This window comes from Panthera tigris, chromosome A3, assembly GCF_018350195.1.
Source record: "Panthera tigris isolate Pti1 chromosome A3, P.tigris_Pti1_mat1.1, whole genome shotgun sequence".
NCBI lineage: Eukaryota > Metazoa > Chordata > Mammalia > Carnivora > Felidae > Panthera > Panthera tigris.
Genome location: NC_056662.1, coordinates 10,888,937 through 10,910,561, shown reverse-complemented (window position 1 = coordinate 10,910,561; position 21,625 = coordinate 10,888,937). Strand labels below are relative to the sequence as shown.

The 21,625-nt window shown below is 56.6% G+C and overlaps 1 protein-coding gene across 3 annotated transcripts; it reads right to left on the bottom strand.

Moving 5' to 3' along the window:
* Positions 1 to 1,219: 1,219 nt before the first annotated feature.
* KCNG1 (potassium voltage-gated channel modifier subfamily G member 1) lies at positions 1,220 to 20,855 on the bottom strand. 3 transcript variants are annotated; one of them, XM_042980153.1, is made up of 3 exons: positions 20,792 to 20,855; positions 8,945 to 9,756; positions 1,220 to 2,430 (listed from the first exon to the last, which is right to left on the bottom strand). In XM_042980153.1, exons 2-3 carry the CDS (start codon positions 9,728 to 9,730, stop codon positions 1,660 to 1,662), a joined length of 1,557 nt encoding a protein of 518 aa, XP_042836087.1. In that variant the 5' UTR covers positions 9,731 to 9,756; positions 20,792 to 20,855; the 3' UTR covers positions 1,220 to 1,659. The 3 variants fall into 3 exon arrangements, with proteins under 3 accessions (XP_042836087.1, XP_042836088.1, XP_042836085.1); XM_042980154.1 differs by lacking the exon at positions 20,792 to 20,855 and adding an exon at positions 12,413 to 12,538; XM_042980151.1 differs by lacking the exon at positions 20,792 to 20,855 and adding an exon at positions 10,097 to 10,745.
* Between the last annotated feature and the right edge of the window lie 770 nt (positions 20,856 to 21,625).

Genomic DNA, 21,625 nt, shown 5'->3' with positions numbered 1-21,625 from the left:
TCCTCGTGCGGAAGACAGCCCGTAACTGAGCGGCAGAGAATAAAGGGCACCTGGGAAGGTCGACAGGTGGATGAGGAAGATCAAGCAGGGTAGGGGGGAGTTGGGGGGAGAGGCTGGTGTGCGTTCTTTAGAGAGGTGGGCAGGGAGGCGAGGGAAGGGGCAGCCTCGCGGTGTTCTTTGGGAAGGGCATTCCCAGCAGAGGGATCTGCAGGTGTGAAAGCCGGAGCTGGGAACCGGCTGGGTGGGTCAGAAGGGCTGAGGCCCCTGTGGCTGGGGGCGGTGAGCAAAGCAGAGAAGTGGGTGACGAGGCTGGAGAAGAGGGCGGGGCCTGGGTCACTCAGGGCATTTGGGCTTTGTTCTCGATGTAATGGATGGCCACTGGTGGACTCAGGCAGGACAGTGAGGTGGTCAGATTTGTGTCAGAGCGTGCTTCCTGCTGCCGGCCCAGGAGAGGGGCCGTGGCCAAGGCAGTGGCGGCTTTGTGATGAAGAAAGCAATGTTGCCCTGCCTGTGAGGGTGACAGCAGGCTGTGGCCGTGCCCTGGGGGTGAAGCCCCCTCCCTGTCCGGGCACAGGGGGCTCTGATGCCCTCGAGCTGAGGAAATCTGTTGGCAGGCTGGGGGTCTCTCTGTATGATGCATCACCCACACTACCTGACATTCCCGTCGGAGGGGTTGCCTTTGCTTCCCAGACTGCCCAGGGGACCACGGCCACCTTCCCAAAGCATCCATCCTACTCTAGACGTAGATTCAGGTAAATGACTTAAAGCATTTTTTTTTAAAAGAATGTGACAATAAATGTGGATAGAAAAGAAAATCCACAGTGGTTTTAAAAAATAAAATGAAGCGACTTCTCCTTTATAATCAGCGATGCTGACAGGCCCCCTTGGCATCTACTTAACTGCTGGGGTGCCTTGAGGGAAAGTCGGAGAACCCTAAGGTACAAAGAAGAGAACAGAGGATATGAGAGAAGGGAAAAGGGAGGAAGAGAGGCCAGGAACGTGAGAGGAATCGAAAACTAGGAGAGGATATGTGGTATTTATTGGCCATTTCCCCAAAGGCCTCTGTTCTCTCTCTTTTCCCCAACGCCCCCTGGGCCCCACCAGGCCTGAACGACCCAAGGAAACAGGCCCCTGTACTCCCAGTACCGGCCCTGGCTGGCTTTGCAAACAGCTTCCTCTCTTCAGAGCCCTGGGGAAGGCATTTTCTCTCTTTTTCACTGGTTTTCTTTAATTGCATACGATCCACACTACACACAGACATTTGCTGTTGCCATTTGTATTTTTTCTCCAGGCAGGCCCATGAAGCAAGTCTTTGCTGGGCATGTTATGTACATGGTGGAAAGAACAAAGCCATCTCCTTATTGAGGGAAACAGACATGGGGGATGGGGGATGGGGGGCGGGGTGCTGGGCTCTCGGCCAGCTTCTGCCTCACTTGTGGACGCAGAGTGGTAGGGGCTCCTCTGAGGACCTTGCAGGCTTCCTCCTCGGGGTGTGGTTCCAGTCGGTTCTGTGCCAGGGCCGCGCTCAGAGCAGCACGTGCCTGAAGAGGCTTCTGATAGTGACGGCAATAGCTTCAGGCCGCAGAGGGCAGGCAGAGCTGGGGGTGTCCTGGCGACGACGGCGGCGGCGGTGGGGGCGGCGGGGTGTGTCCTCTGGGCTCAGTTGTTGTCTCTGGTGTCCGAGGAGGCACTTCCGAACAAGATGTCACTGTCGTGCGACATGCTGCTCAGCTGCGACTTGGTCTTGATGAGGAACTGCGCCCTCCGGAACATCACCCTCTCCTGCTCCTGCTTGAGCTCCAGGTAGGAGCGCGAGAAGGTGTGGAAGATGGAGGTCACCGGGAAGGCCATGAGCAGGATGCCGCTGAGGATGCTGCTGAGCGCCACCACCTGGCCGGGCGTGCTCCGGGGCACCATGTCGCCGTAGCCCACGGTTGTCATGGTGATGACGGCCCACCAGTAGCAGGCAGGGATGCTGGTGAACTCGGGGCTGTCGGCCATCTCGTTCTCGATGACGTAGAGAAGGGGGGCAAAGAGGGCGATGGCCACGCAGAGGAAGAGCAGCAGGAGCCCGAACTCGCGGGTGCAGCGGCGGGCCGTGAGCCCCAGCGTCTGCAGCCCCAGGGAGTGGCGGGCCAGACGCATGACGTACAGGATGCGCAGCGCCCGCAGGACCCGCAGCACCAGCCCCACCTTGTCCAGGTAGCTGTTGCCCGCGCCGGACTTGCGGCGGCCCGCGGAGGCGCCGTCCACCAGCAGGGTGATGTAGTAGGGCAGGATGGCCACCATGTCGATCAGCGTCAGCGGGCTCCGCAGGAAGGCGAACTTGCTGGGCGCCTGGATGAGCCGCAGGAGGAACTCGAGGGAGAACCAGCCCACGCACACCGACTCCACGATGAAGACGTTGCGGCACATCTGCGAGCACCGGCCCTGGGAGAGAGGCGGGGAGGTCAGGGGGAGAGGCCAGCCGTCCTCCCAGCGAGGCCGTTGCGTGCTGTGACCCGGCCCCTCTCTAGGGAGGCTCCCTTCCTGGGCCACGCCGGCCAGGCCGAGGGCTGCAAGCACCTGCATCCACCGCTCTTCATCTCTCTCTGGAGGCCACACCGGGCTCCTGGATTCCAGGCCCCGCCCCCAGACCCCAGACCCCGGCCCTGGATTCCAGGCCCCGCCCTTGGATTCCATACCACGCCCCTGGATTCCAGACCCTGCCCCTGGATTCCAGACCCCTTCCCCGGATTCCAGACCCCTTCCCCGGATTCCAGACCCCACACCCCAGATTCCATACCCCTGCCCCCGGAATCCAGGCCCTGCCCTTGGATTCCAGGCCCCGCCCTTGGACTCCAGGCCCCGCCCCCGGACTCCAGGCCCCGCCCTTGGATTCCAGACCCCGCCCCTGGATTCCAGACCCTACCCCTGGATTCCAGACCCCTTCCCCGGATTCCAGACCCCACACCCCAGATTCCATACCCCTGCCCCCGGACCCCAGGCCCTGCCTTTGGATTCCAGGCCCCGCCCCTGGATTCCAGACCCCATCCCCAGACCCCAGGCCCCGCCCTTGGATTCCAGACCCCGCCCCTGGATTCCAGACCCCACACCCCAGATTCCAGACCCCCGCCCCCGGACTCCAGGCCACGCCCTTGGATTCCAGACCCCGCCCCTGAATCCCGGAGCCCGCCCCTGGACTCCAGGCCCCGCCCCCAGACTCCAGACCCCGCCCCTGGATCCCAGAGCCCGCCCCTGGATTCCAGACCCCGCCCCTGGATTCCAGACCCCACACCCCAGATTCCAGACCCCCGCCCCCGGACTCCAGGCCCCGCCCTTGGATTCCAGACCCCGCCCCCAGACTCCAGGCCCTGTCCCCGGATTCCAGACCCCACACCCCAGATTCTATACCCCCGCCCCCAGACTCCAGGCCATGCCCCTGGATTCCGCACCCCACCTCCCAGATTCCAGACCCCGCCCCTGGATCCCGGAGTCTGCCCCTGGATTCCAGACCCCGTCCCCGGATTCCAGACCCCACACCCCAGATTCCATAACCCTGCCCCCGGACTCCAGGCCCCGCCCTTGGATTCCAGACCCCGTCCCTGGATTCCAGACCCTGCCCCCGGATTCCAGACCCCACATCCCAGATTCTATACCCCCGCCCCCGGACTCCAGGCCATGCCCCTGGATTCCAGACCCCACATCCCAGATTCCAGGTCCCAGGTCCCACCCCTGGATTCAAGACCCCAGAAGGGCTGCCTCCTTGACTCCACCCCTGGAGTGTCTGATAGGTGTCTCAAACTTATGCCCCAAAGTGGCTCCTGATTTTTTTTTAAGTTCTTTTTATTGATTTTATTGGCTATAATTGACACTTAATATTGTGTAAGCTTCAGGTGTACAACATGTTGATTTGATACATCTATAATATTGCAATATGATTACCACCACAACCTTAAGCTAACACCTTTATCACCTTGCGAAACTATCATTTCTTTTTTGGGGGGTGGAAACCCATCAAGATTTAGCCTCTTTGGGCTCTTGCTTTCCCCTGCACACCTGCCCACCAGTGCTGTCCCTTCTTAGCTATCCACCTTTCCAGTTGCTGGGGTCTGGGAGACTCAGCCACATTCTAACCCCTCTCAAATGATCCTCAGGAAATCTGGTTGGTTCTTCACTTAAAATTATTCCGGGGCATGTAGGTGGCTCAGTCGGTTAAGTGTCCGACTCCTGATTTTGGCTCAGGTCATGATCTCTCGGTCTGTCGTCACAAAGCCTGCTTGGAATGCTCTCTCTCCCTTGCTCTCTTCCTCAAAATAAGTAAATAAACGTTAAAAAAAATAAAATGACTCCAGAATCAAACCACTTCTCATATGTCTGCTGCCCTCACCTTGGTCCAGCCACCGTTCTCTCTTGCCTGAGAGAGAGAGTCGCAGGCACCTCTTTCCTGGGATCCCTGGTCCCTACAGTTTATTTTGCACACAGCCAGAGGGATGCTGAGAACATGAATCAGATCCTGTCCATTCTCTGCTCAGCACCTTCCATGGCTCACAGAGATAGCTTGGAGTCCCTTCTGGGACACATGGCCTTGCTGCTACCTCTCCCACTCCCTAGCCCCCCGCCTGCCCTGTTCCTGTGCTCCGGCCTACACCCGGGGCTCCCTGCACCCCCAAGCCAGGCCTGGAGTTTCTGCTCCCCCTGTGGGAGTCTTCTTCCCGGAGACACCCACGTGGCTCTGTCCTCCTTTCCTCCAGCTCTTTGCCTCATTATCACCTTCCCAGGGAGGTCTTTCTGATCCTCGCCCTGATTAAAAGTCCCCTCCTCCCTTTGTCCTCCACCCTGATTCCCCTTTTCCTGCTCTATTTGTTCAGAGGGCTCATCATCTCTTAATATGCTTTATAAGTTACTTATCTGTCATGTTTATGGTCAGTTTCCACCCTCCACCTCCCCTGTTCCCCTGCCCCAGTTGATTATAGCCCCACAAGGAGGGGCAGCTGTGTTCTCTCTCTGTTCACCCTCAGGACCCCAGTGACTGGAACGGCCTGGCACGTGACAGGTGACCAATTCATGTTGGTCACCAGAATGGATGGAAGCACATGGGACTGGCGTTTATTTATTTATTATTATTATTTTTAAAGTTTATGTATTTATTTTGACAGAGACAGAGAGAATGTGAGCAGGGGAGGGGCAGGGAAAGCGGGAGGATTTCAAGCAGGCTCCAGAGTGGAGCCCAAGAGGGGCTCGAACTCCTGAAACTGTGAGATCATGACCTGAGCCAAAATCCAGAGTTGGACGCTCAACCCACTGAGCCACCCAGGTGCCCCGGGAGTGGCGTTTGGATGGGAGTGCCAACTCAAGGCCAGGTGGGCAAAGGGAACCCAAGAGAGGTGGGCACGGGGGTGGGGGGTGGGGGTGGAGGCCTGCCAGAGAACACAGCTGTCCTGCTAAGTACCTCCTGACGACTGTCCCAGGAGAATTCAGGCTGCTGCCTCACCAAAGTCTGCAGGGGGGCTGGAAATCTGGAGTTCTGCGTGAAATTCCTGCGTTTTAAATGTTGCGATAATTCAATACAGAGAAAACACTCTGTGGGCCACTCAAACGCATCTGTGTGCCGCATCGGGCATGCGGGCTGCCAGCGGGTCTCTCTGGTCTGCAATGGGACTGGGCGGGTAGACCGTCCCCAGTGGCTTCAGACCTCCGTCTGACAGAGTGGGCAGGTGCGTGTGGTGCCAGCCTGGGGCACCTGGCATTCCCGGGCACAGCTGGGTTCTAGGAGGCTTGCGATAGCAGCTCTCTCTAGGAATACGTTAGAGGCTGGAGAGATGAACTAGGCCTCGGTGGGGCTCTGAGGTCCCGGTCCTCTGTGATGGGAAGCCCCCTCCTCTAGAAAGCCCTCCTGGAGTGTGCCCCCTCGAAGTATCCCCAGCACAGTTGGCGGGCCTCTCCTGAGAGCCCCCTTGGCTTGGGTCTCACGCTCAGGGTCACAGGGGTATCCCTGTCCCTCCTGCACTGGACCTGAAGTCCCTGTAGCTGGAATACTCATTCTGGTCACCCTGCGATGCCTGGCGATGCCTGAAGACCGTGCAACACACTCAAGGGTGTGCTCAGGGAGCAAGCGAAACAGTGAATCCCACTGGTCTCCAAAATGAAGTCAAACAATGGCATTTTCGGTGAATCATGAAGAAGGCCGGGCATGATTTAAAAAAAAAAAAAGCAAGGGTCAGAAGTTGAACAGAACAGTGGCTTTATTAGTATTTTCCTGATAAAATCAGGATTGCCTATGTTGGAGCGAAGAAGAAATTTATGCTACACACAGGTGCTTTCGGACAGGTCTCAAACAATGAGCCTTTTCTCTTTCTTTTTTTGGCAGGTGCATGTAATCCTTATGGTTAGCACTTCCTGCACGCTCCGGCACCAAGCATCATTCCAATCACTTCCCGTAGACTCGCTCAGAAAGTGAGGCACAGAGAGGTTAAATAACTCGCCCACAGACACACAGCCAGAGTGGACAAAATGGGATTCAAATTCAGGCCATCTTCATCATTCCCCCTTCTGCTCATCAAAAATTAATTTTGCTGGTCGAGTGCTGTTTCTTTTTAATACTTATTTTAAAAATTCAAAGTACAGGGGTGCCTGGCAGCTCAGTCTGACTTCGGCTCAGGTCATGATCTCACGGTTCACGGGTTTGAACCCCGCGTCGGGCTTTGTGCTGACAGCTCAGAGCCTGGAGCCTGCTTTAGATTCTGTGTCTCCCTCTCTCTCTCTCTCTCTGCCCCTCCCCTGTTCGTGCTCTGTCTCTCTCAAAAATAAATAAACATTAAAAAATTTAAAAAATGTAATGTATAAAAAAGCCCTAGAAACCCCCCATGTATCATGAATGCAAGAGTTGGTGTTACTTCCTTCATAACACATGTACGCAGAAAAGTCCTCGTGTGGTGAGCAGTTCCAATGTTCCATCAGAGTTCACGTGAAGCACTTAGCACATGCAGGGTACACAGCCAGTGCTCAATAAATGCTGGCTTGGCGCTATTTTTATGTTGAGTTCACACAACCATACCTATTTCTCCATTGCCTATTCAGTTTGTACCTGTCTGAATGTTTTGGTCTTGAAACTTGCTTCTAGAATCGTCCCTCCCCACCACCCCTCCTCCCACCCATATGGGGAAAGGGTCCCAACTCAAAAGCCCAAAGGTCTCATACACTACGAAGCTGAACTGGGGAGCACACACTTTCCGTAGACTCAGCACCCCCCAAGAGCTGCTGTGTGGACTGCACAGGGGGCACAGGCCAGAAGGCCTGCTGTATACATTCTGAGAGGCTGAGAGTTCAAATATTTAAATGAAAAACACCTACTTTTATTTTTAAAAGTTTTTAGAGTTTTTTTGTTTTTTTTTGAGAGAGCGAGAGACAGTGCGAGCAGGGGAGGGGCAGAGAGAATGAGAGAGAATCCCAAGCAGGATCCACACCCTGCTAGCACAGAGCCAGACGCAGGGCCTGGACTCTTGAGCCATGAGATCATGACCTGAGCTGAAATCGAGAGTCAGATGTGTAACCGATGGAGCCATCCAGGCACCCCCAAAACACCTTAGTTTTAAAAGTTGGCAACCAAGTCAGACTTTTAGGGAGCACGGTACGGGCCAATCACACACTTCCGTGGGGCTCCGTGGAGTCCCAGGCTGCCATGTGGACCCCGTACTTCCTGGTTTAAGACCACAGGATTTGGATGCAGTCAGACCTGGGTCTGGGCAAGCTGCTCTGCCTCGGCGTTCTGTCACGTGGGTATAAGAACCCCTCCTATACCGGGGTGCTGGAAGTTTCACTGAGAACTTGAGATTTAAGCAGAACTACAGCCCAGCCCCTGGCTCCTAGTAATTGCCTGCCATGTGCTACCCCTGAGACCTGAGCACACACCTCAGTCAGGCCATGGAGCAAACACTTTACACACATTTAACACAGAGATGCTCACTATTTGAGCACATGTGCACACACACATACAGCTACCAATAAAAATGATGTTCAGGACCTGGAAAATGGTTCTGGGATATTTACAAAATATATAGATACATATATTTATAGACATATGTTTTTTAGGTTTACTTAATTGTTTTGAGAAAGCCGGAGACAGCACAAGCGGGGGAGGGGCAGAGAGAGCGGGAGACAGAGAATCCCAAGCAGGTTCTGCACAGTCAGTGCAGGAGCCCGGTGTGGGGCTTGAACTCATGAAACCATGAAATCGTGACCTGAGCCGAAACCAAGAGTCGTATGCCTAACCAACTGGGTAACCAACGGTCACCCAGGTGCTCCTTAAATATATTTTTTACAACGTTTTATTACTTATTTTTGAGAGAGAGAGTGTGGGGGGGGGGGTGCAGAGACAGAAGGAAACAAGATCTGAAGTAGGCTCCACGCTGATAGCAGAATCCCATACGGGGCTCAAACTTACCCCCAGATCATGACCTGAGCTGAAGTCAGAGAAAGCTCAACCGACCGAGCCACCCAGGCACCCCATTCTGGGCTATTTTTAAACACGGGAATTAGGAAGGCTGAGCGAGGGATCACGTGGGTGAAATAAATTTTCAGGATATATTATGTGCTTAGCCCAGGGGCAGGCACATCATAAATCACATCATCCATGTACTACTCACTCATTTGCTCCTTCCCCAGAGCGGCTGAGCACCTTGTCCGGGCTGGACACTGTTCTAGACCCCGCGGGGCACAGCGCACACCGGGAGGGGCCCGGGGCTCATGTGTGAATTCGGAGTTGGACAACACGCGTGGAAACAGGCGGTCAGAAGGGACTGGAGATGCTGCTCAGCCAGCGCAGGCCAGGAAGGCCTCCTGGGGGAGGGGACAGTGCGGGCGCGGAGGGTGTGGGCGTCTGGGAGGCAGCGGCCTGCAGGACTGCTTGGTGTCCCGAGTGCAGAGACCCTCCCCGCACGCAGCCGGCCGGGCCCGCGGCTCTTACCTGCTCCTCCTCTTCCCGCAGGCTGGGCAGGGTGCTGATGGACAGGTTGACGGCAGTGACGGTGACGAAGAGCACCGAGAGGCAGGCGAACACCTTGCCCGGCAGCCCGGAGTGCGGCCTCTCCACCATGTCGCGCAGTCTCCGCATGCAGCGGCCCAGGCGGCCCTCGCCCTCGGCCGCGCCCTCGCTGCCGGGGTCCTCGCTGGACGGCGGCTCGTCGTCGTCCTCCTCCGCCCGCTCCACCACGTCGGCGAACTCCTCGATCTTCTGCAGGTAGCGGCGCTTGCAGCAGCCGTCCAGGCGGTCCTCGGCGACGCCCCAGTACAGCAGCTCCTCCTGGAAGGACAGGGCGCACATCTCCCGCAGCAGGCGGAGCTTGCCGGCCCGCAGGAAGGTCAGGATGGTGCCGAACGCCCCCGGGTGGCGGTCGAAGAAGAACTCGTTGCAGGTCACGTCGTAGTCATCGCACACGTTCAGGATGTCGTCGAAGTTGGTGCAGGCCTTGAGCTGGCCCAGGCGCGTCAGCGGGAACTCCTCGAGCGTGGTCCAGGGCAGCGAGTACTTGATGCCGCCCACGTTGATGATGATCTGCCGCCGGCGGTCGTCGGGCTGGCCGCCCTGGCGGGGCGCGTCCTGGGGCCGGGGCCGCAGGCGCTGCGCGCGGCGGTAGAAGACGCCCTTGAGGGACTGGCCCTGCGGGAAGAAGGCCGGGTGGAAGGAGGCGTCCGAGGCGCAGCTCAGGGCGCTGTAGTCGTAGTCAGAATTGTCTCCCGGTAAGAGGGTCATTTTGGGCCTTCACATCCCCCTCGGGCCTGGGGGGAGAAGGGAGGAGAGACCCTCAGCGACTCCAGAGCCTGGGCAAGCAGTCCCGAGGCTGCAGACATTTGCTGTTAGGGACCGAACTGTGTCCCCCCGGATTCACAGGGGAAGCCCTGAGCCCCGCGGGCCAGCAGTAGGAGGCAGGGCCTGTGGTGTGTGTGTGTGTGTGTGTGTGTGTGTGTGGTGGGTGATTAGATTTAGATGAAGTCATGAGGGGCGGATGAGTGCCCTTCTAGGGGGGAGGACACCAGAGACACCAGAGCTCCCCCTCTCCCCACCTTGCGAGGACACAGTGGGAAAACAGCCCTCTCCAAGCCGGAAGAGAGTCCTCACCAGAAGCCAAGCACACTGGCACCTTGAACCTGGCCTTCCAACCTCCAGAACCGGGAGCCAGGCATGTCTGTTGTTTCCGGCCCCTGCGTGGGTGTTTTGTGACAGCAGCCCAAGCTGACTAAGACATGCACTTACGAGTAAAAAGACCAATAGTGTCATTCAGCCTTTATTGCACACAACGATTCTTCCACACCCCCCTCACTTAGGCCATCAAAACTTACTGAGTGCTCCCGTGGGCCAGGCACTGGTCTAAGCACTGGGGGCTTGCACGGAGTCAGACAGGGTCCCCGCCCCCGAGCCGACATCCCAATGGACTGCCACACGACATCTGTACTATTACCTACCTAATGCTTTGTTTTAAATTAGCCTGGGTTTTTTGTTATCATTGTATTCATGTGGCTTGGAAAGTCAGTTTAGCGTAGACCAGGGGTTCTCGGGCCGATTTTTGTTCCCAGGTAGACGTGTGGCAATGTTTTGATTGTCATGACCGGGGGAGGCCACTGACATCTAGTTGATATGGGCCAAGGGTGCTGCTCAACATCGTATGATGAGCCGGCCAGACACCACAGCAGAGAATTCTCTGGCCCCCAAAGCGCACGGTGTGAAGGTGGAGAAGCCCTGATGTGGTGGTTCCTCATGGCCTGGGCAAGTAGTACTTAACCTTGACCTGTTTCCATTTCCTCATCTGTACAGTGGGTAAAACCACTTGGCCTACTTCCTAGAATCACTGAGAGGATTCCATGAATGATGTGCATAAGAGCCCCTCATAACAGTGGCTGGCACATAGATACTCAATCATTTTTGTCTATTATTACTGTTTGTGTTTATCTGAAAGGGACACCTTGCTTTGCCTCCATAAGTGGAAAACCTGTATCACTGGCCATAAATAACAGGCAGTGTCCAAAGAAACGCATTAATTATCACAACAGTGTCACAGCTGCTCATGTATCAGCAAACATCTTTTTGAGGAGATAGGGGTGAACCGGACAGGCATGCCCACTCCTCCAGGAAAAGTTCCTTGGCTCTTCTGGGTGAATTGAGTCTTCCCACGCCTGTACCTGGGGCATTATCTTTGCCATATCTGCATGCAAGCCTGGCTCCTCTATAAGACGGCTTGCTCTGTGGGGCAAGAACTGGGCTCGATACTCCACTCCGAATCCCTGCGCCCAGCACTGTAAGAGCTGAAAGGGCTTCCCGAATGAGGCCAACGTGATGAAGGCACTTCTGAGAACCTGAGGTCAAAATATCTGCTCGCACAGGCCCTGTCTTTCCCAACCCTCAAAGCTAACCAAGGCTATGTATTCGTTCATAGCTCATGGGCTGAATTTGGCTCACAAATATTCTGCCTGGCTTGGAGATTTTGAAATGGAGGAATTTTGTGTAAAAATTTATATTCTTGGTTTCTCTTGAAAAAAAAAATCAGACACTTGGCAACATTTGGCCTAAATTCCGGCTGAGAAATGACCGCCTCCTGTCGGCAGGGTGTGCATGCTACAATCCACCACAGTCCCCACCCCTCCCTGTTATCTTTCTCACAGCCACTCCCCTTCACTCAGGTCGGTTTCCTTCCTGGCCCCTGTAGGCATTTGAGTTGGAGACCCTAGATGATGGCAACTGAGCTCTCCAGAATTAAGCCGATCCACAGGAAAGTATTAACAGTCTAATACTCTGCTTTTAAAAATCATCATCCTTCCCTCCAGCCCAGTACCCCGTGGAAGCAAGTGGTACCAGCAAAGTCCATCAGTGCCAATGGAAACCCATTGCCAATACCTGAGCGTCAATCTTTGCTACGGACACGTTCAGGGAAAATGCACGAGCGCTCACACGGGTGCACATACACCTGTACGGATGGAAAGAGTTCAGCAGGAGCCGGGCGGAGAGGAGGGGAGTCCATTCGAAAGAGGCTCCCATCCTCACAGAAATTCTTTTACATAAAGCAAATCGTCACTCCACTCATTTGTCTTTGGGGAAAGTGTCACAGATTGGGTGCTGGGAAACTAGGGGACACCTGCGTTTGAAATGAAAATGATTTGATTTTAGAGTGTTGAGAATGTTTCTTAACTTCGCCTAAAATTGGAACCGATCTCCTCAGGCACAGCCTGCCAGAATCCTTCGGGGGAGCGAGAATAATCCCTTTCAGGCACTTCACATTAGCGGTACCGCTTTTCAGCTCTGCTGTCTTCTCTTTGCCACCAAAGACAAGAAGAGAAGCGACATTCTGTTTGGCAAGAGTGGTGGCGGAGGAAAAGGAACATTCATTCCTCTTGTCCTGCAAGCCCTGAAGAGCCCCTGTGAAACCCCCTTGGCCGTAATCACCTCTTCCAGAATGTCTTCTTTCAACCGTAGCTTTCCCGCCGGCAGAAAGCTCCCCCAATTAGAGATCCCTCGTTTCTTCCTCTCCTGACTCATGTCAGTTGTGAGTCAAAGCCTCAGCGTCCTATGTGGAAAGTTATCCCGTTTAGTGTGGAGAAGGGAACAAGAGCATACTATACAGTATGGAGAAGGAAAAAACCCACTTCGTTTGGTCTGCTAGCACGTGGAAGGCCAGATGCTAGGGTTTGCTAAATGAGGAACGGGCACGCTTCTCCTTGGCCTTTGGTCTTGGGGACACCTCGTCTGATGGGTGTAGGGAGACGGCTCTGCATGCTAGACTCTAGAGTCTCGGACGAAGTCCAGAAATCAAAGAGGCCCCAAAGCCCCGCTTCAGGAAAATACTGCCGCTTTTCACCCAGCCTGACACCCTCCTGAGAAGTTTGGTCTTTTAAAATTTCTCTCCGGTGTTATATCTGTCAGTTCCAGAGCACCGTGGATTTTGGAGATTTTGCCTCTGAGGGGCTGTGGATGGTTGGGAAGAGAGCTGTCTGAGAAAGGGGCTGTGAGGATAAGGATGAGGGGTCCAGGACTGTCATTCTGCACTTACTGCGTGTTGGGCGTGTGACAGGTCTATAGGCAAAGCAAAGACAGACCCAGCCCCTGTCTTCAGGGAGTGGACATTCTAGTGGTGGAGGCGGTCCCTAAGTAAGATCATTTCAGGAAATAGAGCAAGAAAACGACAGCAGCATGAGCTGGAGGGGTCTGGGAGGGCTTCTTGGAGGAGGGAACCTCGGGGCTGAGGTTGGACGGGAAGGGGCGAGGGGGAAAGAGAATGGATTCCAGTGGTGCCATTCACCGAGGAGACGCTAGGTGGCGCCATGATGAGAACGGAGTTAGGGACAGCATTTGCTGGCTGTGGGATGCGGGACAGGAGGGCAGGTGGGCAAATCCGGGAGAGAGAGCAGGGGTGAGGGTGGCTCTCATGGGTGGGTGGATGGACGGAGGGTCGGATGGAGTCAGACCACACCAAAGCTGACCTGAGGATTTTGTGTGTTTGTGTGTGTGGGTGGGTGGGTGGTAGCATCATCAGCCCTGGCTGGGCTGCAGAGGGCGGGAGGACCAGGCTGGCAGAGAAATGGCGAAGCCCAGAGGCTGAGGGGCTCCCCGTGCCCAGCACCCACTTCCCTATCGAAGCCGCACTCCACACCAGGTCTGGTGAGCACAGGTAGACACCATTGGTGGGGCATGTGTAGGCAGAGTAACGCGACCCCACCTAGATGTTCTAATCCTGATCCCTGGAGCCTGTGAATATGTTACATTACACTCGAGGAGGGATCAAGGTTGCCAATCAGCTGCCTTTGAGATGGCAAGATGATCCCAGATTCTCTGGAGGCCCAAGCAATCACGAGGGTCCTTAAAAGATAGAAGAAAGAGGCGGGAAAGTGTGACAGAGGCAATGCGATGTGAGGAAGACGCGACTGGCCTTGAAGACGGAAGGGGCCACAGGCCGAGGACAGCAGGCCGCCTCTAGAAGCTGGTAAAGGCAAGACCTGACTCTCCCCCGGGCCCTCCAGAAAGGAACGCAGCCTTGCCGAGACACCTTTATCTTAGCCCCGAAACGCCCATTTGCGACGTCTGTCTTCCAAAATGTGAGGTAGTTAAGTTTGTGTTGTTTTCAGCCACTCAGTTTGTGGTACTCGGTTACCGTAGGAAAGTAACACACGGGATGTTGAGAAAAACCAGGTCCTACTCCCGCTCTGGGGTCAACCTGCTGACTACTCCAAGCTGGAGCAGAAGAGCTCACTGGCTCTGAAATCAGGAGACCTGGGTTCCAGGCCAGTCACTCTGACCTGGGGGAAGTCAGGCCTCTCAGACTCACTAGCCATATCTGTAAAATGGGGACACGACCAGCTCCGACCTCCTTGACTTACGGTGAGGACTAAGGCAGGTGACCTAGGGTGATGTGCTTGGCCCAGTGCCTGACACACGGTGGACCCTCAAGGGACACCTGCTGTACTGTTAGCTAGAAGGGAGGTCTGTCATCTTTCTCTCCACCAGCCAAGGGTGACTCCTTTCTTGACCCGATCCAGTGGGATCTGAACCCAGCATTTGTCTGACCCCCCAGAGCCCACTGCTGGAGGGAGTACAGTCTGGTACAGTCTCTGGGAAAGCTGTAAGGGGTATTGAGGGAAGTGATGCATGTTGCTGCAGTATGACCCAGGGATCCCAGTCCCGGGTAGATTTCCCAGACCTAGGTCCACAGGGATTGTGGCACACAATACTATCTTAATTGTACTCAGATCCTTGACTCAGGGTCTGCTTCTGGGGAATCCGATCCAAGAGAGGAACAAGGCGCAAGAATGCATGTCCTGCGTTGCCTGTGGTGCTAGATGTCCCTCGGTGTCTATCCCAGGGTGGGGGGTGGGGGTGGGGAGGGATGGACAAGCGAGTCGTGGTAGACTCCTATACATTGCGGAGGAATTAGAAGCATTGAACTAGATGTAGGTTTAGTAACACATTTAGATCTGAAAAGCATGATGCCGAGTGGAAAAGAAACAGAAGTTTATAGCACTATGCTATTTATGTAAATGAACACACACACACACACACACACGTACGTTACATATTTCACAAAGACTCAAGCACATGGAAGGATCTATATTAACCACAGGGAGGATGCCTGGCAGGGCAGGGGGAGGGGACAAACAGGGCGGCTGGAATGAGGGAACCATGAACAAGACAGCCTGTGGCATCGGCCAGTGATGAAGAGCGGCATGAAGGTAACACAACTCTGGGAGTCAATCCAGGTAAAGCAAAATGCAGAGCACAAAACCAGCCAAGTCACCAGGTTCTGAATTGCCCCTAGGGCTCAGTGGAGATACAGATTCTTAGGACCATCCCTAGACCTTCTCAGTCAGAATCTCTGAGGTTGGGAGGTAGGAACTGGCATTCTGATTGGCTCCCTTAGAGATTCTCATGTGCGCTCAAGTTCAAGGGAGACCCAAAGAGTGGACGCCTTGAAAACCTGGAGACCACCCCCCTCAGGGGCCGGGGGATGCTAGAGCTGCTCTGGATTTTGGTAGGGAGCCCCCTGGCCAACTTTTCCATCTCTCTGGAGGTTCGGGAAGGCTCTGCGGTACCCAGTAGAAACCCTTCTGGTGTGAGAGAAAACCTTCTGCACTGGGTCCGCCTTGATCAGATTCCCCTTTGTGAGCCTACAGATCTGCTGAAACTCCCCATGCAACTTCTTTTCCTTCCCCTTGGGAGAGAGATGGTGTGCGCAAGTTATGACAGAGGGCTGAGTACTCATTTCCGAAAATAAACAGTCATTTAAACCATAGGGAGTCCTGAGTGGCTGAGGCTGCTCAGAGCCCACGGGGCCGCTGTGTGGTCAGCGTCTGACTACGAATGGAGGTACGAGACCCGGGGGTGGGGGTGGGAGGGGAGAACGGGATGGGACGAAGGTCCAAGTCCGGCTTGCCTGGCCGCCCCAGCTGCTCCTGCTGATGAGCCTTCGGCCTGAGACAGCCATCTGCACCCACCGAGTCACCGGCCCTCTCTGAGCCGCTTTCCTCCCTATGATGTGGGGAGGAGTGTGCCTACCTCACAGGGCTGTTGTGGGGATCTGGTGAGTGGAGCTCTTCTACGGGAAGTAACAGTGCTGCCCGACTGCTCGCCCCCATGGCCGTGTCCCGTCAAGGTCACGAATGGGTCCCATAAACTGCTGCGCACTGATCCCGACTGCTCAGACGCCTCCCGGCCTTTTTCACAAACCACTGGTCTCTCTTGCCTCTGTTTTCCAGCCCTGTGCCGATCCCTCGGGACGGAGCTGTCTGTCCCTCTTCTGAGTGGGAGGGGGGATGCAGGGAGAGCGCCGAACACTCACAGCGCTGTAAGAACGGCAACCACGGCCACCCTTAATTGCACACTCAGTGCTAGGTGCTGTGCTGAAAGCCTTAATTGAGTGAGTCATGTCGGACATGACCATTAACACCCCCATCTTATAGATGAGGAAATTGAGGCTTTGAGAAATAAAAACTCAGGATTCTGGTGACAGAAGTGATGAAGCCAGAATCAATCTTCGCCTATAGGACTCCAAGGCAAACCGTCTGTATTTCACTGCTTCCCTGGATTACTGGTTCCTGGGAGGAGGGAGAGGTCTCCACCACCTGCAGCAAGCTAGGGACTGGATCTCCCATCTCTTATTTTCTACGGACAAGCTTTTGGAAAGTCTTTTGTGGGGGGGGGGGAGCAGACAACCGCCCACGGCTGGGGGAAACACATTTATTCCTATTGTATATTTGCGCAACAGCAGAGTTAAGATATCAACCAAACCCTTGATGTTGTCAAAGTCTGAGGTGCCATTTTGGCCTCAGGGCAGGAGAGCTCTCCTGTGGTGTAAACGGGTTCCAGCCAGAGGTGAGGGTGTGGCCTCTGGGCCACACTGCCTGGTTCACCACTTCCTAGCTGTGTGCCCTTAGGAAAAGTGACTGCACCTCTCTGTGCCTGAGTGTTCTCAGCACACTGGGGTAATTATCCCACCTTGTAAGTGCTTGGAGCTGTGTCTGCGCATGTTAGGGCTCTGTGTTTGCTAGAAGGGCTTTTGTGTCGCAAGCCTGGCACCTCCCCTTACATTTCTTTAGAGGACGAATGTGAAGTGGAAAACACCTGTCAGAAGAGGGGACTTCAGCGCTGGCTCTCCTCTCACCTGGCACCCACATCAAGTCATCCACTTGGTTGGACCTCAGTTTCCCCATCTGTAACATAAACTGAAGAGGCAAACCCCTATGGTAGGCACAATAATGGTCCTCCTAAGAGGTCTATGTCCTAACCCTCGGACCCTGAGAATATGTGGCCTTACGTGGCAGAAGAGATTTTGCCGGTGTGACTAATTAAACCCATGATCTTGAGGTGGGGATATGAGCCTGGATTATCTAGGTGGCCCCGCCGTATCACAAAGCATCCTTAAAGAGGGAGGGAGGCAGGAGAGTCGAGTCAGAGAAGTAGATGTGATGACAGAATCAGAGGCCAGAGTGATGTGGGGCCAGGAGACAAGGATGCAGGCAGGTTCTAGAAGCTGGAAAGGGCAGGGAAATGGATTCTCCCCCAGGAGGAACACAGCCCTGCCGACCCCTTGATTTTAGCCCAACGAGGCCCATTTTGGACTTCCGATCCCCCAGTCTGTAAGATACTAAACTTGTGTTGCTTTGAGCGGCTACGTTGGTGGCAAGATGTGGCAGTGGGGACCTAACACAACCTCAAACGCCAACTTGCTAAACGAAAAGCATTTCTGTCCTGAGCAGCTCAGGCTTTCGCTTCTTTTACTCACACCACGATTCTCAACCTGTGCCCTCACCCCAAGATCTCTCCACTCTGTCCTTGCCCTGCCAGTGCGGCTTCATCTGTCAGGGGTCGGGGCTCCTGGCTGGGCTGATTCAGAGGCGGGTCATGCTGCATTAATTCCCAATTAAAGCATTAAAATGGATCCAGCCAGCGGGCTGGCCCAGGTCCCAGCACGCTGGATCTCCTCGAGATGCGGCGCCTGCATGGAGACTCTGTCTGTCTTAGTTACCTGCTGTCCATCCTTGTCACAAGGCAGCCGTGCCGGGCGGATCTCAGTCCTGCTTTCTGAGAGCCCAAGACACTGGTGGGAGTGAAGTATTTGAGGGAGAGCTGGCTCTTCCCTCCATCTCCACCTGCTCCCCAAAAGAAAATGTGCCAGAGTCCCTGCACCCCTCTATAAAAAAGACAGATTGGCCTCCGGAGTCTCCTTATTCTGCTTCTGGCAAAATAACACCCAATGCACATCTGTCTTCCACTGGGAGCTGTTCTGGGATGGAGGCAAAGGTTCTTTTCTATTTGCCTCCTCGCAGCCCCGAACCCCGCGAGCACAGGCATAAGCAGAGGAACAGTCTGGGGGAGCAGCGAGGACCTGGGGCAGCAGGCAGGGGACACTGCACACGCAGCCCTTCTGTTCCTTTTCCTTTAATAGGTGTTAAGGCTGCAGTGCCTGTGGCACGGTGTGGCGGGGCAGTGAGGAAGCGGGGAGAGCCTGGCTGTACCAGCCTGCCCTGGGGAGACGCAGGTGTGATGCAAAGCCACCACAGGGCAGGGGCAAACCTGAGGCACAATGCAGGTCCTGTCGGTGGCCCACTCACTCTGTGTTCTGATTCTGCCAACCAAATACTGTCTGCTCGATGATAAAAATGGCCAACAGTGATTGAGTGCTCGCAGGCTAGACTTTCCTGCCTCTCCCTTTTTATTCGTCCTATTTAGAGTGGCTTTTCCAGCCACCATTTTCCACCCAGGGACTACATTTCTGGGTTTAACAAACCAGCCAAGAGTGGTTTCCCAGACCCCTATGTCTTTGGCAACCGGAAATGCTGACTCTTCATCACGGATTTGGAAGAGGGATGTGGAGATAGGACAGCCCAGTGAAGACACTTTTTTGGGGTCCAGGGGGTTAATTTCTAATTTCTGGTTTGAGTGTCTTAGCCCTGCACCCGGGGGGGATGTTCCCTGGAGGCATCTCTCGAGCCTTTTGCCAGGACCCAGCTGTGTGTCTGATGCAGAGAATTCAAAGTGGCAGTGGGATGGGAGCCTGGCTCCCAGATCCACCCCAACCAGGCTCTGTGGTGCCCCCAGCCTGGGTTCTCAAACCTTGGGACAGGGGTCAAGGCTCCCTTGTTTCCAGCACACGCACAGTTGCCCACAGGTTTGGAGACCTCCTTCCACTGGAATGGACTGCTTTAGGGAATGACCCATAAGGGCAATCCCCAGAGGCCATCCTAGCCTGTCTTTCTAACTCACCGTCCCTCACTCCCCACTCGGCAGGGGCCTCTGCAGAGGTCCAAGACAGAGGACACTGGGGCCAAGCTCAGGTCCGGGAGAACCCCAGAAGTCCACTCAAGAAAGCCAGCGTGCCCGGGCCACCTGTCCCTCCCCTGGCCCCGGCACTGGCCCCAGGTCTCCGGCAATGCCAAACTTCCCCCGAAGACTTGCTCCCCATAGTGGCTCCGACTGCTGTCATGTGTGTGGGTATCAGACACACCCTAGTGAATAAAGCTCTGCTCAGATTCATAGAGGCAGGAGCCCCTCCACCCCCCACCCAATGAATCAGAGCAGCTCCCGCTCCCTCCTGGCACCTCCCTGCTGTGCCTCATCTCAAGGTGTCAGTGAAGGAGGTCAGGTCTCCATGTCTGTCTCATCCTCTGGGTGACTTTGGTGCCTGGCACCCTTTAAGTGCTTAAGAAAATGCTGCCTGAACAGACAACTTTAATGAGCCGTCATTGGTGGGAGCCTGCATTCATCAGTGTTAGATCGGGATTTCTCAACCCCCTTCCCCATGATCGGCCTCCCCTACGGAGCTTTTTGAAGACATTTTCTTCCTATCCAAGAAACCTATTCCAGCTTTCCCGCTCCCCTTGAGAATGAGCGCATTACAGGAACCAAGGAAAAGGCCATTCTGCTTCTGCCTATACACAGGGGGGCTGCTGCAGTCAGCTACCCCTGCAGGCCGGGGCCTCCTCACGGCAGGGGCTGGGTCTCAGTCCCTACTTCTCTCCAGGTTGCAAGATGCTTCCACCCTATCCCACCCGCATCCCATCCCTCTCCTTCAGTGTTTTCTCCCCAGCTCAGCGCCTCAACAACTGTTAAGGGAACGAAATAATGCATGGGAGGCACTTGGCTTGGCGAGCTGCGCACAGTAGGTGCTCAACCCAGGTTTGTTCTCTTCATGAATGAATGAACTTCTCTCTTTTCCTTTGGCACCCAGACTCCGGTCCGTCCAGGCCGAGCCCCTCCTGGGTATGGAGCCCCTGAGGCTAAGGAGGCGACCACCACTTTTCCTACCAGCAGATGCTAGAGGCTCCAGGGAACACAGCCGTCTTGGGATCCCGAGCGCCAAGCACACAGTGGGCGCTCAATAAAAGCTTGAGTAAATGAATGACTTAGTAAAGCCCATCTGCACTGGTGGAGATGCTGCATTCTGTGCCTAAGGCTGGAGTGAATAAGCGAGTGACGGCCCCCCCGCCCCCCATCACCTCTCCCCAACACTCCCTCCACCCGGGATCCAGAAACCTCCGCCACAGCCAGGATTGCGCCCCTGCCCCGTCACCGCGGCGGAGCACGTCCGGCACTTCGCACCCCGGGGGACCGCTCGGGAAGAACTGAAGCCGGACCCGCACCGTGACGGTGGCGAGCGCGCCCCGCGCCGCCGTCCGCAGCCGCTGCCGGGTCCTCGGTCGCCCCAGCCTCCCAGCCCCGCGACTTTCGGTGCCTCCCCCCCGCAGGGGGAGCCCGGGGGTCACGGCCACGTGCCCCCCAGCCCGAGCCGGAGCCCGAGTGTGCCGGCGCGGGGGCCGCCGCGCGCAAAGTTCCCACCTCAAGTTCCCGTCACGGCGTCCCCGCGGCGGAGTTGGCCCGGCCGCGGCCGCGGTCCCCCTGGGCTCGGCCGGCGGGTCCCGGGCGAGGGCGCGAGCAGGGGCCGGGAGCCGCCCGGGGCCGCCTCCCGGAGCCGCGGGCAAACTTCGGCCCCCGGGCCGGCTCGGCTCCCGCACTCGGACCCAGGGCCGCCCCGCCTCCGCCTCCCGGTCCCCGCCGGGCTCCGAGTGCGCCGGGAGCGCCGCGCCGCAGCCGCCGAGGGAGGGAGCGGGGCGGGAGGCGGGACGGAGGGAGGGGACTGCGCGCGGGGCGGGGAGAGTGGGCGCGCGGCGGAGAGCGCGGCGCTGGCCTCGCCCCGCGGCCCGGTTCCGCGGGGGGCCCGCGCCTCGGGTGGGCAGCGCTCCGCCCGCCCCCTGCCGGAGCCCCGCCGGGGCCGCGCGCGCGCGCGCGCGCCCCTCCGCCCCGTGCTCCCCGCCCCCTCCGCCCCCTCCGCCCCCTCCGCCCCGCGCGCGCGCGCCCCCTCCGCCCCGCCGCCCCGCGCTCGCCGCCCCTGGGCCGTCCGCGCCCCACCTCCACCCCCCCCCCCCCGAGGCCGCGCGCCTCTTCACGTGCGTTCCCCCCGCGCCTCGGGCGCCCTGCGGGTCCTGGACCCCTCGCGCTGCTGTCCCAGGGTCTCCACGTGCCACGCAAAGTCCCCGCATGCGCTTCAACCTTCCGGGGGCCACGGGCCGTGCTTTACCGCGAGGTCCCGGGGCACCGTTGCCCTCGGGGCCCTCATGTCACCGCGCTACAGGGACGGCACGCGCCTGGCGGCGTCAACTTCTTAGGGACGGC

Coding starts and splice junctions, on each gene's coding strand:
- KCNG1 (XM_042980153.1), bottom strand. CDS start 9,730: ATGACCCTCTTACCGGGAGACAATTCTGACTACGACTACAGCGCCCTG. Junction 2,431..8,944: donor TGCGGGAAGAGGAGGAGCAG/GTAAGAGCCGCG, acceptor CCTCTCTCCCAG/GGCCGGTGCTCGCAGATGTG.